We start from the raw sequence: 16,345 nt of genomic DNA on the forward strand, positions 1-16,345 counted from the left end.
GAATCTTTATTGCTTTACTGCAGCTACAGCAGCTAATACACATGAGCTGATTAATTTATCCATGCCATGATATAGTACAATATATTTGATCTGACAGCAACACACTGTCCTGCACCAAAGTTTAAGTTGCATCCTTACAGTGGGGCTGGTTTACTGCACCAGCTTGTAGGATCCTCAATCTGTGGCAGTATGATGGATTCACTGGCCAAATAGCCAATTAGGCACTTTGTAGTCTGACACTCTCACAACGGGACATTTAATAATAGGGGACACAGTCGTGTGTGCGGTGTGTGTGTGCACGCATATGAAGACAACCCAAGGCCTTTAGAGTGATGCTGATTAATGGGCCTGTGTAAGGCAACTATACCCCAATCTTCTTCTTTTTCTATTTCTTTCTTTCCTTGTCTTCCCCTCTGTCTCTCTCTGTTGCTCATAGCATTCCTCTCTCATAGACTCCCCTTTGTCTTTCTATCTTTATACCTCTCTGTAATCACATTCTTTCATTCTTTTTTTTTCTCTCGTTCAAAATATAATGAAGTGTCAAGTAGAAAAATATCCAAACTACTTTTAGCTATTTTTTGACTTAAAGACCTTTAGGGCACAAAGATAATACACTAATTGTCAAGGTTCAGAGAACAATTGACTAAGTACATGTGTGCATGTGTGAGTGTGTATGTGGTAAGACTCCTTTATAGCATTGTGTATGAACACACAGTACAAAGCTAAGGTAATAAGAGCACTCTGAATACTTCAGTTACCACATCTTTCCCTTTCTTCCTCTTTCCACCTTCCACCCACTTGTTCTCTCCATCTATATTGTGTGTGAGGGAGAAGGTCAGGGTATTCAAATCAGCGTTTTCTCTCCTCAGAGGGACCTTAAACTTTACCTTTTGTTTTAATTGACATACAGGGGAAGGGAGAGGGGGTGGGGGTCAGTGAAGAGGAGGATAAGAGGAGGGGTTGAATAACGTCTTTTAATGCTGGATTAATAGGTGGACGATGAGGGAGAGAAGAGAAGAGGGGAGGGCAGGGGACTCCATCCAATGCCTTCACTTGACTTTCATCTGAGCACGACTGAAGATTTGAGTTTTAAAAAAGGACATCCATACGAAGCTTGCTAAATCTGATAACACTGTTTACATATAGATATGACACGTGTCCACATGAGGTAGTTTTCAGAAGGAGCCCCGTCCCCACTGAAACTCCAACAATAGGAGCTATTCTCTTCAGCTAATTATCTTCTTATTTGTCCCCTTCCCCACAGTCAACATCTGGTAAAGAGTGGGACGGACACAGCTCAGTTAAAAATTGTGATTTGTTCGCTGCTCTTGAATGCTACCTGTTAACCAAGCATTTGGTATAAAAGAGTATCTTCAATGCTAAATCATCTATATTGAGTGGTTGGCAATATTGACATTTAATGAGATTAGAATGGGTTAGAGGTGACACACAGTGGTCTTCTTAACTTTACGGTTACACAGCCTCTGACCATGCTTGGGCAGGTTTACATCATTGATTTATCCTAGAAAGCTTGAAAAGTTTAGTTTAAGGTGTGACAGTGTGAAAAAGTGTGGAGAGCAGGTCAAAACAAAGAGAAAATTATGTTCTTTTAGATTTAGCTGGCTTAGTGTGTTAGTGTTAGTGTGATCATACTAATTTGTATAAGCAGATGCTGGTTGAATCAATACAAAGTAGATGACCACTGAGTCCCACTTCATGTTTTGCTGTCTTTGGTTCATTTTTTTGTACTCCATCACATCTGACTATAAAAAACCTCAAGCCTCACTTGAACAAAATATTAGGCAGTAATTTATGATGTCTTTATCCATTTTCCCTCCATTTTCTCAACCAATTCTAGGTTATAGTCCTGGCAACCCTGAACAGGATATCATTCACCATTTTTTGTATCTATATTCCATCCATCTGTGCACATATTTAAATATCCATATTTGTTTAAAGTTCATTGTGATAAATAGATTTCACCTTTTCATTTCCATGATATGGATAATGGTTATTATTATTGCTGAATGACTAGCACTTCCAAAAATTGCCTCTAATATGCCTCTTTTCACATAATGCCACAGCTGTTGTTTGTGGCATTTCACTGTGAGGGATTTCATATCCTTCCCTGCAGTAACTCCACAGTAATTCCACAGGGGATGTGAAACAACTCAAGTAAAGAGAACCACTTAATATGTGTGTAGTACAGCTGAATTTCTTACCCCATCTGGGTGTCCGTCTGAGGCTGTGACCATGAGGGTGTAATAGTCCAGGGACTCCCTGTCCAGAGACTTGTCTAGAACTAAATAGCCTGAACTGGAGAGAGAACACACACAAAGAGAACCCTGTTAACACTCCAGCCATGAGCTTAAAAATAGAAAAGACCTGAAAATTTCAAAACAAATTTCAATAAAAATAAAAAGCAGGATAGGACCAAACATGGCGGAAGAGAGTACTGTGGTGTAGTATACTTTATGTTGTCTAATGTCTGCTAAACATGTCCATCATCATATAGCCATTTGTCATTTGCTTTGCAGGTAACATGGGAACAAGTTTGAACCTTTTCTTGTTTTCTGGAAATTTTTATTCCTCTTCATATACTGTATATACCACTTTGGAGACAACTTTTCAGACAGTAGTTGTGAGCACTGGAGCACTGCATAAAAGGTAACATCCAGAAGTGTATTTTTACTGCGATTATGGGTACTTTGGTGATTGAGATAGTGTCTACAGTATCTACCAGCTCACCTGCAATAATATTAAGGAATGCCCTCTTGGGTGCTGTTGCTATAATGGTTCAGACAGTAATGTGCCATTAAAAAAATCTATTCTTAAGCAAAGAATATATACAAAATTCTTAGAAGGGATGTGCAGAGATCCCAGTATTTGTATTTGTATCTGTATTTGTTGAGGCAGTAAAATTATTTGTATCTGTATTTGAATAAAAGTGGACAGAGGCTTAAAAAATCCTATTTTGTTTTTAGAAAAAGTGTTAGAATAAGTGTTCATGAATAAACTACCTTATGAAGGAAGTCCCCACATTGGGTCTTGAACTGGAGTCTCCCAGATCATAGACAACTGCACTGACCACTGAGCAAAAACTTTACTCATCATCTCATTGCAGACAGACCTCTACCTATTTATACACCCATAACACAGAGACAGCACACCGTGTAACGTGTAGGGAGGAACTTCAAAGGCAATTATTGCTTTGCACTTTTAATTTATTGCCAATTTTTTGCAATCTAACTTCGTGGAAAGGAGAAGGGGAACAACAGGTTATGGAGAGTCCCTTGGGAGCACTTTGCTTGTGTCAGTAGCTCAGCTTTATCTCTGGGGAACACCCCTTGACAATTTAAAAAAAAAATATTTGTATAAAACCCACTATTTGTGCTTTGCCGAATAATGTATTTGTATTCGGGCACACCCCTAATTCTTAGATCCTCCCACCAACAACCAGGTGATTACTGATTAAATGTGCATTAAAAGTGTCTATAATGTGAATTCCTGGATATTAAATGTTCCTCTGCAATTATCTGTAGTGGTCCTAATAATATTTGTTGTTAAAGTGTATTGAAGTCGCATATAACATGACATGGTTAAGCAATGTTTGAGTCAAAAAAAAGGATGTAAATGCAGTTGCAAAAACAATATTTTCCACTCATGTTGGGATGTTTGATTTGAAAGGAGATGTCTCTAAACAAAAGGGGTCATCCATATATTTACGTAGGATTAGCATGCTAGGCTAACACTCTGTCAGCTGTGTTACTTTACATCCACGCTGTGATGTCTTTTGTAGCATGCAAACAATGTAAACACACCTGTCACGTGCCCAGCATGGTGCTGTTAAACCAGAAACACGGCAGCTACACCTTATTTTTATACAGTCTATGGGCTACACACAGCATGGCAAGGCTACGCTAATGATGCTAGCCATGCTAACTAGCTGCTAGCCACCATGCAGGCTGGTAAAATGGATCCATCCTGTCTCTTTGTATCCACGGATTGGTTCTCACATCAGTGTTGGAGCCTCCGTGTGAGAAGCTTCAGTCGGTAAATGTGTGTTCTTAAAACTTATTTCAGGAGAGTGAGCTGTGCTCAGGGATCCGCTGTAAAGGCCCTGAGGACGTAATTGAAACTGCACCAATTCATTTTGAAAGAGCAACAGCAAATGGGCAAACTTGTACACTTGGCTGGCTGATCAATGGTTAAGAAATATCACACGAGAGGGAGCGCTGTTGTATGTGAATATCAGCACGGGTGTCATTTGATTGTAGGTACAAGGGCACAGGCCGAGTGCTGAAGACAATCACATCTGTGCTGATATTCAGTACAACAGCACAACTTCGAGTGTGATTTTGCTTTTATACAATAGTTCTACAAGAGCCATTTATTCGTTAACAGTTGTTAACAATGTTTATATAAAGTATCTCACCTATTCCCACTCACTGCCATGAACTCCCTCGCCTTGAGTCCCGCATCAGAAAGTTTCTGTATGGCAGTGGCTCTAAGGCTATGGTTGGTGTAAGAAGTGTGTGTCCTTGCCTCTTTGTACATCCTTGTAACATCTGTGACAGCTGGTTTACTCTCAGGGGAACAGCGGTATACCAGAAGCTGTCTGTCAGAACTATTACCCTCCTGGGCTGCAGATGGAGAGCTTTTGCATCAGGTGGAATTTTGCTCAGGAATTTTTCAAGAGATGCTACCAGCCAGCAGAGGATTTCCTCATTCCTCAAACATAGCGTCCCTCCAATTTTCTCTGTCTCTTTCCAGTGGGTCTTTATGATTTTTTGTTTCTTTGTTGAAAGTCACGGTGAAAAACTTTGCTCCATTGTTGTCACGTTTTAGGATGAATGAGTCAGGTTTCAGATCCCAAGTCCCCTCTTTGCCCTTGCGTCCAAAGTGCAACTGAATATCATCCTTGTTCAGTAAACCTTTTGGATTGTCTGGACTTAGTGATGCAGAATATTTTAAGATGCGCTGGTCTTCAGGTGAAATCAGGAGGTGGTGTGTTGTTTTATCTTTCCCTGCCCTTCTAATCTCTTTTAAAAACACCTCTGAAAACGTTATTAGCTAATATGAATTCTGGGTCCTGCATTAAATTCCATGAACCGCTAACTGGAGGCTCGTTGATATAACGATTTAAACCAGCCTGTTGCCCAAGGTAGCTGGTGATGCTGCATAGCTCCCCTGTAGTTTACCGGATGGATCCATAAAACTGCCTCAAGACTGTATTCAGCTCAGTCTTCTTAATGGACTGAATGTCAATGTTTATATTTTTGAGACTTAGCCAAGTCTGAAAGCAGTTCAAAGCCCATGTTGTTTGCCTTACAGTGTTAGCTTCATTTTGGCTCTTCTCTAACTTGTCTAGTTTGGCTGATGTCATATGAGCACACCTGGAGGTTTGCACTGAAGTATCCTGGCTTCTTTCCTTCCCTTCATCCTCTTCTGACAACTATTCATAATGTAACTCAAATGTTATTTGTGGAAATATGTTCATCATTGCAATGCAAAGTTTGTTACAATCTTAGCTAGATAATGACCGTTAATGTAATTAAAGCGGAGTGATACATGTATAATTAAAAGTCCCAGTGCTGTTGGCTGTTGTTATCGATATCAACACTCATAGAATGACTCTTGTCCAATCAAATTACTTGGTCTGAACTAACAGTTGTATAATGTAACTTCATTACTCAGTCAGTCAGTGAAGGACAGAAACTCGGGGTTATAGGGCCAAAAATAACAAAAAAATGAAGCAAAAAGTCAAAAAATGTATGGGAAAATGACAGTATAAGTAAAAACGTTCTCTAGAACATCAGCAGTTTCAGTGCAGCCTGTATGAGACTTCTGACCAATCAAAAAAGAAATCTTTGATGCAGGGCTTGACTGATTACAGGGAAGATTTACATAATGACTGAAGTGTTTTCAATTTAAGCTACTTTCATGAATTAGACGCCATTTGAAATGCATATTTTCTCCAGATATCAACGGTATATGTAGATGTGTGGCTGTAAGTAATGCATGTGCAGATGTTAAGTGGTCTACAGAGAGAATTTGTGAAGCTGTTTTTTCATACAAACTAAAAGACAGTTCATGTATATTTACGGGTGACTCATGAAAAGCGATGTCTGTGAGTGCACGTGTACACGCACTTGGGTATGTGCACAGTCAAACAGTCTTCTTTTCTCTAAATCACAAGTTTTGACACATTTTCTTCACATGCCTAATGTTCTCAAACCAAACATCTGCTGCGACATGTGTAGAGGAACTTCAACAAATCCCATTGTTCAAAATAAACCCCAGATAACCCAAATTTATTCCAAAAGTAATAGTGATAAACATCTTCATCAAAGCTCATCTCTTGCACAAGTCCAATTCTGCACCAAAGTTGGGTCTTTTATTTCTGCATTACAGTAATCAAAATCTTTTGGCCATTTGTGTGTTACAATACATCCATGCCAACCACCTTGCAAAATGGGCCAATTCTAGACCTGCTTGGGTGCTCTCCCGGTGCACTTCTAAGTATTTAACTGAGCCAAATTCTACACAAGAGCAGTGAAAAAGCACTCTATCCCGTGCCAATATGAGCTGTATGGCATGTTGTACTTGTGCATTGCAGGAAGCAAAGCTTGGCTTGTCCTTATACTGCCATAATCCAGAAAACACAACTGAGGCTGTGGAAGATTTTGGCACCGTAGTTACAATGTCCGACAGAACAAATCAAATATTCCTAGAATGCAGAGGTGAAAGCTCTTCGATTCATTTTAATCTTTTCTGCTTTCTGCTGTAGTCATTTTCTTTCATTCTGCTTTTAAATCCTCATTTGTCTGTTCATTGTTTCCTTTCTGTCTCTTGCTAACATCTTGTCCCTCGTCTGTTTCTCTTTCCCTGCCCTCCTTCTTATCTCTCCCTTTTTCCACCCCTGTACATTTCTCTTCCTCTTTTCTTCCATATCTTTTAAATTCTGCCCCCCGCCTTGTGCTATCTCTCACTATACGTCCCTTTGTTTCTTCCTCGCCTCCTCCTCCCTCTAGAAACAGATAGATAAGATCTTTCCCCAGAATTAGAAATGCATTTTTAATGAGCAATAAATGAATAAATACAACAAAAGCCTCAGACTCTGTATGTGTGTGTGCTGAGTGTGTGCATGAGGGAGAGTGTGTGAGTGCGTTTAGGTGAGGCCCTCAGCAGAGCCCGAGCCCTGAATGATAAAATTTATACCGTTTAAACCTCACACATGCACGCATGCACACACACACGTATATTTCCATAGTTGTGCTGAATACTGACATAACGCACATATACAACGGTCATGTAAGTCACACAAAAATGAAAAATCATGTTGAAGACTTTAGTTTCTATAAATACTAACTTCAACAAGCTGTACAGGTTTGGTCAAAAAGTATTTGTGTGTGTGAGTGTGTAAAAGAGAGAGTGTTCACACTTCACTTACTTCCGCTGCAGTGCGAAATGTTCATGGGGGTCTCCGCTGTCAATTGTGTAGGTGATGGGGTCCCCTTCCCGATCCACTGCCTGAGGAAACACACAGAGACAAAACACATGTAAAAATATGCATACACTTTTATTTTCCATCAGCAAATTCTATGTTTATATGTTGTGTATAATGTGTCCATCTGTGTGTGTGTGAGAGACAGAGAAAGTCTGTGAGAGCACCTGCAGATTAAGCAGTGTAGCTCCAGTCCTCATAGCTTCACTGATCTCCACGTTGTACTGTTGCCGTGGGAAACGGGGAGGGCTCTGGTTGTTCGGGGGCAAAACTTCAATATAAACCGTAGTAATGGATGACCTAGAGAAAGAAAGAAAGAGGGAGAGATGGTGAAAAGATGAATGAAGAGAATGGGCTAAGAGATGGAGAAACAGGCTTTAACATAGAAACAGATGAAGGAGGAACAGTAGCAAAGGAATGTTAGAGAAAGATAAGAGGAGGAACAGGTGAGCTTGAGAGCAGCACAAGAGGATAGTAGGTGAAAGAGGGAGGGAGGGTGAATGGTCTATTATTTAAGAGTGGCTGCCCAGTGTTTGTTTCTTTGCACTTCATGCTGTGTTTAACTAATTGCTAAGAGGTTGAAGTCAACAACGGCGTGAATTGCAGAGACACTAGAAAACTGTTCTGCTGGAGGGCTTTTACAAAACGTCCCTGGTGCAGGGCTAAAGGTTTTTATTGTGCATTTTGACAAAGAAAACATTTGTTTACCTATTAATTCCTTTTAATAAAAGTCTCTATAGAATAAGGCCATCTTGTTAGGGCATATTATATTATCCTTCTCTCTGCCCTTCATTATGCAGTGTTATGAACCTTATTATGCAGTGTGGCACATTTGAAGACCTTTTGCACATTAACCATTACTTAAAGTTGAGCCCTGCACTAGGACACACAACCTTTTAGATATCAGAATGAAATTAATAAATAATTAATAATAAAAGGTTTGTGCACATGTCCAGAAATACATTTTGAATGCAGTGATTAAATGGAAGGAATATAAACCAACTGTGATAAGTTGATTCAGACCTTGACAGGTAAGGAAACTTAAATAAAATACTTCAAGAGGGAATTATAGAAATACAGATTCTATTGAAAAAGAGAAAATAGGCTTGAAAAGGAATTAAGGCAGAGGAAAGGGAATTACATTAAGTTTTTAATTTGAGGCCAGAGAAAACACATTCAAAGGACTGAAAATAGATTGTTTCACTTTGTAAAATGAAGTCTTAATTACACAGTGTTTATTTCCCCTCTGATACACAACTTTGGCTGTTCAATAAGCTGCATTCACTGGCATTTTTTAATCAACATAACACATCACATCAACAGCATGTCACCATAATGACCTACAGAGCCGTTTATTTTTGTGTGCTGTAAACAACTTGTGTCCTTGTGTCAGTTTTTATTTCTGAAACCATTTCATTACCTGGGTCGCAGTTATGTTTAGGAAAACAATAGTTTTTGATCCAAATGGACTGACTCTACATAATTTGTAGATAACAAGATGCCAACTGCAAATTTAAAACCCCGGAAAAAAACAAAAAAACAAAAGTGTCATGTGCTGTACCAATAATATTTGATCTTGAACCACTCTTTTCCAGGAAGCAAAAGAGCTTGAATTTGTCAATATTGACTTTGCCAGTGGGTCATGCACAGGATTTATTTCAGAGAGCAAATTTCCTTGGTTATATCCTCCACCACAACTATAAAACAATGCCTATTACTGTGTAGTTTCACTGATACATGTAGTGAAGCAGCTTCAAGTTTCAGACTTTCCAGGTTTAAGAAAAATGTGTACATTCATGAAGAGAAAGAGCTTATCTTAAAATCACTCATAGTGTTGAGCCCTAAGATGGTAATCAACCGACTCTTCAGCTCCCCTCAGCTCACAGGCAGCTGTTTTTGGCAAAAAAAGCCCAGAATACCTGCCCAGCACCAAACAGCAGAGCAAGAGACAGATATTTGCATCTTGGTGGAGACCAAAAACAGAGCTAAAAGGAACATTAACATTGGACTTACATTCACCTGATGGCCTGATGGCCAGAAATGCAACTCTGAATGAATGCTTTTGTTGCTCTGTATCTGCTGGATGTGTAAACAAGCCACTGTTCGCCAAGAAGGGTTAAAAGGGTTAAAAACTTTGGTGGCTCACAAAGATTATTTGAGTGTAAGTGTCACATTGTATTGGCTGTGTACTGTTTTTACAACTTTTACCATAAGGAAGAATGAGTACACCACATGTGTACTCTACTGTAGTCTCATAACTTGGTAGTTGATTTCTAATTTGAAGTTCTAACTAACACTTTTTAATTAATGGCTTGGAAAAAAAGACAGATTCCTCCCATTTCCCAGCTTTGCCCCCACATGACATGAGTGGTATTTGGTTTTTACTCACCCCGGATTTCAGGGAAAGAAACTGCATGGGTTCGCTTGTGTTCCTACTTGGCAAGAGCGCTGGGCTCCAACAGGGAGAGAAGGGAGAGATTAACTCCACTCAAACTGGATCATCGACTGAAAAAGCCAAAGAACCTCGGGTCTAAACAATAGCCCACAAAATCTGTTTACGTCCACAACAATAAATAAATAAATAGATAAAGGCTGGAAAATGTAAGCCGCCAGCAAGAGTGAAAGCCAGTGTTTTATTACAACAATTCAGATGGCATTATTGATGAAAACCGATTGAGGGCCTGGAGATTTTTCCAGGAGGGGTTTCTACTGCGGGTGAGGCCTATTTCTCCCTCGTTTTTCCTCCTAAAACCCTCTTACTACAAATGAATATTCAAAACAACGCTTTCCTTTAAAACCCACAGATGTGTACATACGTGCACTTATTTGCACATCTAATTCTCGTAGAGAGAGTTGCTTAGTCTTGAATACGACAGACTTGCATTTGTGAGCATTTTCTGTCCACTTTATCTTTTTGATTGACAGCTCTGCCCTGCTGCACACACATAATCTTCTTCTCCACAGTCATTTAGAGTTATTTGGTGGTCCAACAGATCATTAGTGGGTTAGGTGAATGTTTAGGTGAATGGCTTTGTCACTGACTGCACTCAACTATAACAATTCTCTGATCTCTCAGCAACAAATTGTGGCTTTTCCCCATGACAAAGACTCTACACTGGGCACTTTTTAGCTTTATTATTCAGTTGTTTGTCTCACATGCATCTGACAAACCAGATGTGCTTACTTTTAATCAAGATAGCTGCCTACACTTTTATGCATGTAACTGCAACTCAAAGCATGTTTTTTTCCCACTTCAAGTCTATTTTCTTCTAACTTCTGTGCGAACCCACATTGATTATTGATCTGTGAGTGCTCTTAAAACACTTCTGAGTGCACAGCGGTAGTGTGGCTGAATGGATCCAGTGTAGATACTTACATAAGACTGCAGCTGCTGCTGACATGCTGCTTTCGTTATGCGGGCGGTATAGACAAGGTCTTTATCTGCTACATCCTTCCCATGAGAATTTTTGACTTTGGCCTAGGATAAAGGCTCATTGAAATATATAATATACTTAATATGTTTTGTACAACTGCATTTTACTTACACTTGAATTATGTGACTTGGACTCAAGTTGGATTCAAGTCACTAGCTATTTATCTAACATCTTATCTGATCCATGGTGGCCTCTTTTTTCTCTTACCCTATAGTTTGATGAAAGTATAAATGAAACCCCCCAGCACTAACTGTTTTGCGTATTCTGGGGTACATCTATCTAGGCCATGCAAAAGCACTTCTAATCTGAATGAAGCGTGTATCTCAAGGGTTCTTCAACAGCTCCAGCCCCCTAACATGAAATACTCACAAGCTGGGATCCAAATTCATTAAAAAATGTGTCACTCAACTTGTTGGTGCCCACCAGGAAGAGAACACACAGCTCATTTTGGGACTTGACCCATAGTTTTAACAAATCAGGTAGCAGAGAGATAGATATTGATTTGTAATGTAGGTTATGTTTTCAGTAGAGATAAACAGGGGGTCTGGGGAAATTTGGGGACAATCTGTGAGCCAATCACTGAAACCACCTCAATCTGCAGTGGTTCACATTCTGTATCGATTTGGCGGCCACATAGTTAGAGTCAAGTGTGAGGGAGGAGAAGATTCTAGCTTTTATGATGACTGACAGATATTGTTAGAGAGCAATCTATTGCTGTTGTGACAGCTAAAAAATGTTTTATAATTTTAATACACACAGAAGTAAGCCATGGCAACATTCAATTCAAGTATTATCCATTTAGTTTAACTGGACAAATTTATTAGACACAGTAAATTGATTCAGTTTGAGGTAATCTGAGGTTAGCCCACAAGTGAACTGTTGAGATGCTGAGAGGTCTTAGAGCATTTAATTGTTAGTTTTCATAACTACTGACACATAGCTTCAAAAATGAAGCAAAAATTATCCAAATGACACTTGAAATTAACATTAATTACATTTGACTTCTATGTTAAAGCATAAAAGGGCACTGATGCACAAAGGCAATAGCGAGGCATCATCACTGAGCATCTGTGGCTGACCATCTTCAGCGTCGGCGTGTGCACTACTTGGCCTCCACTGATGGCCAAATGACTGGTGGTCGATTAGACATATTGAATCAGGGTGAGAGAGAGTCAGAGCTCTTTGACAGGCTAGTTTAGCCTTAACAATTTAGTGTATTCACTACAGTAAATTAAGTTTTCAGTAAATCAGTTTTCGTCTTCTTATTCTCGTCTTAGAGATAGGCAAGCAAAACTTTACAGAGCCAGTTGCAACTTTGAAAGATCTATTCTTTATTCCAAGCTTATTAATTGACCGTTTGAAAAGATTCACAGTGGTATTGAAATGGTATGCTAGTTTGTTTTGTTTTTTCAGTGATGTTTCTTGGATGAGGACGAGTTATTTCTTCTCAAGCAGGCACTTAACATACATACATGATGGCTGTCATCTGGCAGTAAGTCGTGGTTTGTTCAAGTGCACATTTTAGCATAAGTCAAAGCATTTAACTGTTTGCCTTTGTCAGCGCATGCTCTTAGCTGCTAACAGGAAAGGTGGCTACTATTATCATCTAATGAGTAAGCAAACTGTTCATGCAGATTTCCAGTATTCTTACACTCCACTCCACTAGTGAGGAGTTACTCTTGAATGCACTGGGTGAGTTGATTACATTTTGATCAGGATACTGACATTGTTCAGTGACTTCCTCAAGTGTGTTTTGATAAAATCAATGAGGGAGGGAAGAACATTCCCCATTGACCTGCCCAGGCCATATGAGGTTATAAAACTGTCAGCCATTCACACAAGCCTACCTAACAAGCAATTTCAGTCTCAATATTGCACTGTGCCTTGTACTTAAATGATGTTTTTGTTTAAGATTCTTCATTAAATGTTCCAGTGTGTCTGTAACTAAATATCGTTTTGTTTTGTACTCTTTGTCTGAACAGCAAGGACTTGTCTTGTTTGGCCGTTTTGCAAGGACACTGCAATGTTAATTTATCCTTTTGTTGAGATACTCCCAAGTGCAAACCACAAAGAACAACACCCAAGTGTGCTTTCAGCAAATAACAGGCTGTTGTTCAGGCTGGCACCTTGGCTCAATTTGTATGGCTTTTGATGACAATTTCTTACATGTTTATTTAAGTTTTCCTTATGGATTGTCTATATTAGATGATATGCAACAAGTCAAGAAAACTGAGAGAATAACAAAAAAATAGGGTGTTAAGCTAGACTGTAACTTGTAAAAGCACATTGGATGTTCCCACTGTTCCATGTTGTGTTTTGCTGTGGTGCAGCAAAAACACTCAAGGAATAAAAATCTCTGGCAGTGCAGCTGCTCCATCAACCTGTAGAGCCTTTGACCATGTTCCAGCGGGTGAACAGTTCAATGGCTGGATTTGCTTCTGCTCTCAGATATTGCATGGCAATGTCTAAAACTAAAGTTTTCATAATCTAACTTCTCTCTACTAGGCTTTAGCTATCAAATCAATACACACAATTTACAAAATATTAGGAGCAGCAAGAAATAACCAATTTGGGGAATAACCCTGAGTTTGTGAAAGTAATGGTTCCTTTTTGATTTAATCCATGAAAGAGAGATGAAGGGCAGGGAACAGGAGATAAGAGACAGGGGAGAACCAAAATCAAAAAAAATGTCAGCTCATCAAGTCAGTCCTTATCCTTTGAATGTGATGGGGCCAGAGTACATTACATTTAGTTTCATTTACAATCTATAGCATTTATTCTAGACGCCACGTATGCCTGCATTTGCTGAAATTGTCTCTTTTCTGAAATCCAGACAGTATAATTTTCTTTCCTTTCCTCAAGAAGAGGCTAACTAGCAGTGAAGCACCCTTTCATTACCTTTTCATGTGTCTTCTCACACTCATACTATCCATTTTCCTCTGTAAGACTACTTTCTTGTCATTTTCCAATATAAAACTATAACTCATGATATCGCTCTGAAATGAAAACCATTCACCTGAAAATGGTGAATAGACAAAGAGAGTGGCAGAGAGAGAGAAACAAAAAGTGAGCGATGGAGAGCGTTGTGAAGTTTCTGACAGTGAGTGTGAAAGCTTTGGAAATCTGATGACCTTTCAAGCTTTATCTCTAGACAGACAAATGTGCAGAGTAAAAAATGTATGGAGGCAGACAGAGAGAAACCCCTCACCTCCTATTGGGTTCAGGCCCGTTGTCCACGGCTTCCACAGTCAAAGCATAGCTCCGCCCCACAGTGAGCTCCACACCTGGTGCCACTGTAATGACCCCAGTGCTGTGAAAACAGGTCATTGAGTTGTTACTAAAATGAAAGTGGGAAGTGAAACATGTTAACATGAATAAATCAATAGTTTTTGCAATTTTGAGACCATTTCATAGAGATCTGAAGTGCCAACATGCCTACTCAGTGCATTTTACAGTGTTTGCCACAAATGCGGTTGCTTCAGAAAATCTCCAGAGATAGACCACAAACAATCTAATCAATTATCTTTTTTTGTCTATGGCAATTACTTATTATAATTTATATAATGTATCTGACACTGACATATTGGTGTTTACAAATTCTATACCACACTCTTTTAATACCTGTAATAATGACAATACTACAGTCTCTAACAATAACAGTATAGATAGAATGGTGCATCTATAGTGTATGGTGGCACTATCATTGCTGACTAAAGCATTTAGCTCAAAACATTGTCATTTTGCAAGTAGATTTATGGACCCAATGCCAAAAATGTGAAAGGAGCATTAAGCAGTTTCAAATAGAAGAATCCCATTAAATGCTTTACACTAATATAACCTAGTGAGTTGTATATTTACCTGTTGCCAATAAGAAAATGTCCCTGGTCACCGGCTAAAATCCGATAGGTGACCTGACCGTTGGGACCTGCATCAGAGTCTACTGCTGACACCTGGGAAGAGATACAGAGATACAGATACGTGTGTACACACGTACAGTCATTCACTTCAGTGAAAGATGTATGGTCAAATTCACTTTGCTTATGCCTTTTTCACTCAAGTATAATCCATTACTGAAGGAAGTTGCCAACACTACATGTTTTAATAACTTATCAATACATGTGGTGTGTGTTTGACAGTGTGTACCTGTAACACAGTTTCTCCAGGCATCATATCAGTATACAGGTTGACATTATAAGACACATTGACAAAAGTCGGAGTGTTGTCATTAGCATCCAACACTGTTACCATCACAGTAACTGGAATGCTCTGCTGGACGCCATCTGATGCGAGCAGCTAAAAGAGACAGAGACACAGAATGAGAAAAAAGGACAATGTATACTGTTTTTGTAGACAAGAGTAAAGAAATGTTCCATCTGGTAGAAAATGTTACACTCTGCCAAGCAACAAAAAGCTAGATAGAGTATTCAGGACATCCTTGGCGTCTTGATAGTGTCTGTCTGTTTCCTTGTTTCTCTGTGGAATTGCGCTGTACTTTTTCCACCAAAATCCCTGTTCTGTGTTTATTTACCGTATGTGTTTTTGTGCGTGCAACAAAAAACTCGAGAAACTCTGAACTAATCTGTCCCAGCTGTCTCCCCTATATTTAATTGGACCTTACAATGATTGCTGTTCCCCCTTTGATTAAGTATAAAGTCTATACAAAATACGTATAAAACACAAAAAAAGATCAATTAATTATAATACCAATGTTATTAACTGCTTAAAATAAACACTTTTCATGGCATTTTACTCTATAGACTCTTAAACTTTTCATTTAAGCTGGAAATTAGCATTTGCTCCATTTCAAATTAAAACTTTTTTTTTTTTTTTTTTTAGATGTATGCAAAAAACACCCGCTGTACCATTTAGAAATGTTTCTACCAACTGCTGAAGCCATCAAAATGAAAAATAAAATCAAATTGTGTATGTTATACTATATGTGAGTTATGTATTTAATGCCACCGGCAGGTCTTTTGTCATAACACTGCTCCACAGAAACAATTAAAATTCCATGGATTAGGTGTAAAAACAAATAAAAATGTTTAAGCAGGCTACAGTGCTTTACATTCAGACGATATCTGTAATTTAGTTTCATGACTTGTTTTCCTGCTATCTAATGTCTTCCTCCACTCTCTGATAAGGTAGTTCATTCTACCATATTTAAATAAAACATGTATTTCTACATGTTTTAGTAAATCATCCACAGTTCATATCAAAGTGCACATCAATAGAGGCAACAGAAGCTTCCTCACTGATACCAATCTTCTCCACAAGCTCATCTGCCAAGAAGGCGATTGACTCCTTTAAATGAAAATCATCCTCCATGTCTCATAGCGCTCTCTCTCGCGCCCTGGAGTTTAATTTCTCCTACAAGGCTTTCATGATGATTACTGTACACCTCTGC

The 16,345-nt window shown here is 38.9% G+C and overlaps 1 protein-coding gene across 2 annotated transcripts in view; it reads right to left on the minus strand.

Moving 5' to 3' along the window:
• Window positions 1–16,345, minus strand: part of pcdh15b (protocadherin-related 15b) — a 201,985-nt gene that overhangs the window by 101,997 nt on the left and 83,643 nt on the right. For both annotated transcript variants that reach the window (XM_067576200.1, XM_067576199.1), the window contains 6 exons: window positions 15,085–15,234; window positions 14,800–14,891; window positions 14,150–14,251; window positions 7,675–7,807; window positions 7,454–7,533; window positions 2,223–2,316 (listed from right to left, as the gene is read on the minus strand). In XM_067576200.1, the coding sequence (XP_067432301.1) occupies window positions 2,223–2,316; window positions 7,454–7,533; window positions 7,675–7,807; window positions 14,150–14,251; window positions 14,800–14,891; window positions 15,085–15,234 (651 nt within the window). The remainder of the gene's footprint in view (window positions 1–2,222; window positions 2,317–7,453; window positions 7,534–7,674; window positions 7,808–14,149; window positions 14,252–14,799; window positions 14,892–15,084; window positions 15,235–16,345) is intronic.

This window comes from Thunnus thynnus, chromosome 20, assembly GCF_963924715.1.
Source record: "Thunnus thynnus chromosome 20, fThuThy2.1, whole genome shotgun sequence".
NCBI lineage: Eukaryota > Metazoa > Chordata > Actinopteri > Scombriformes > Scombridae > Thunnus > Thunnus thynnus.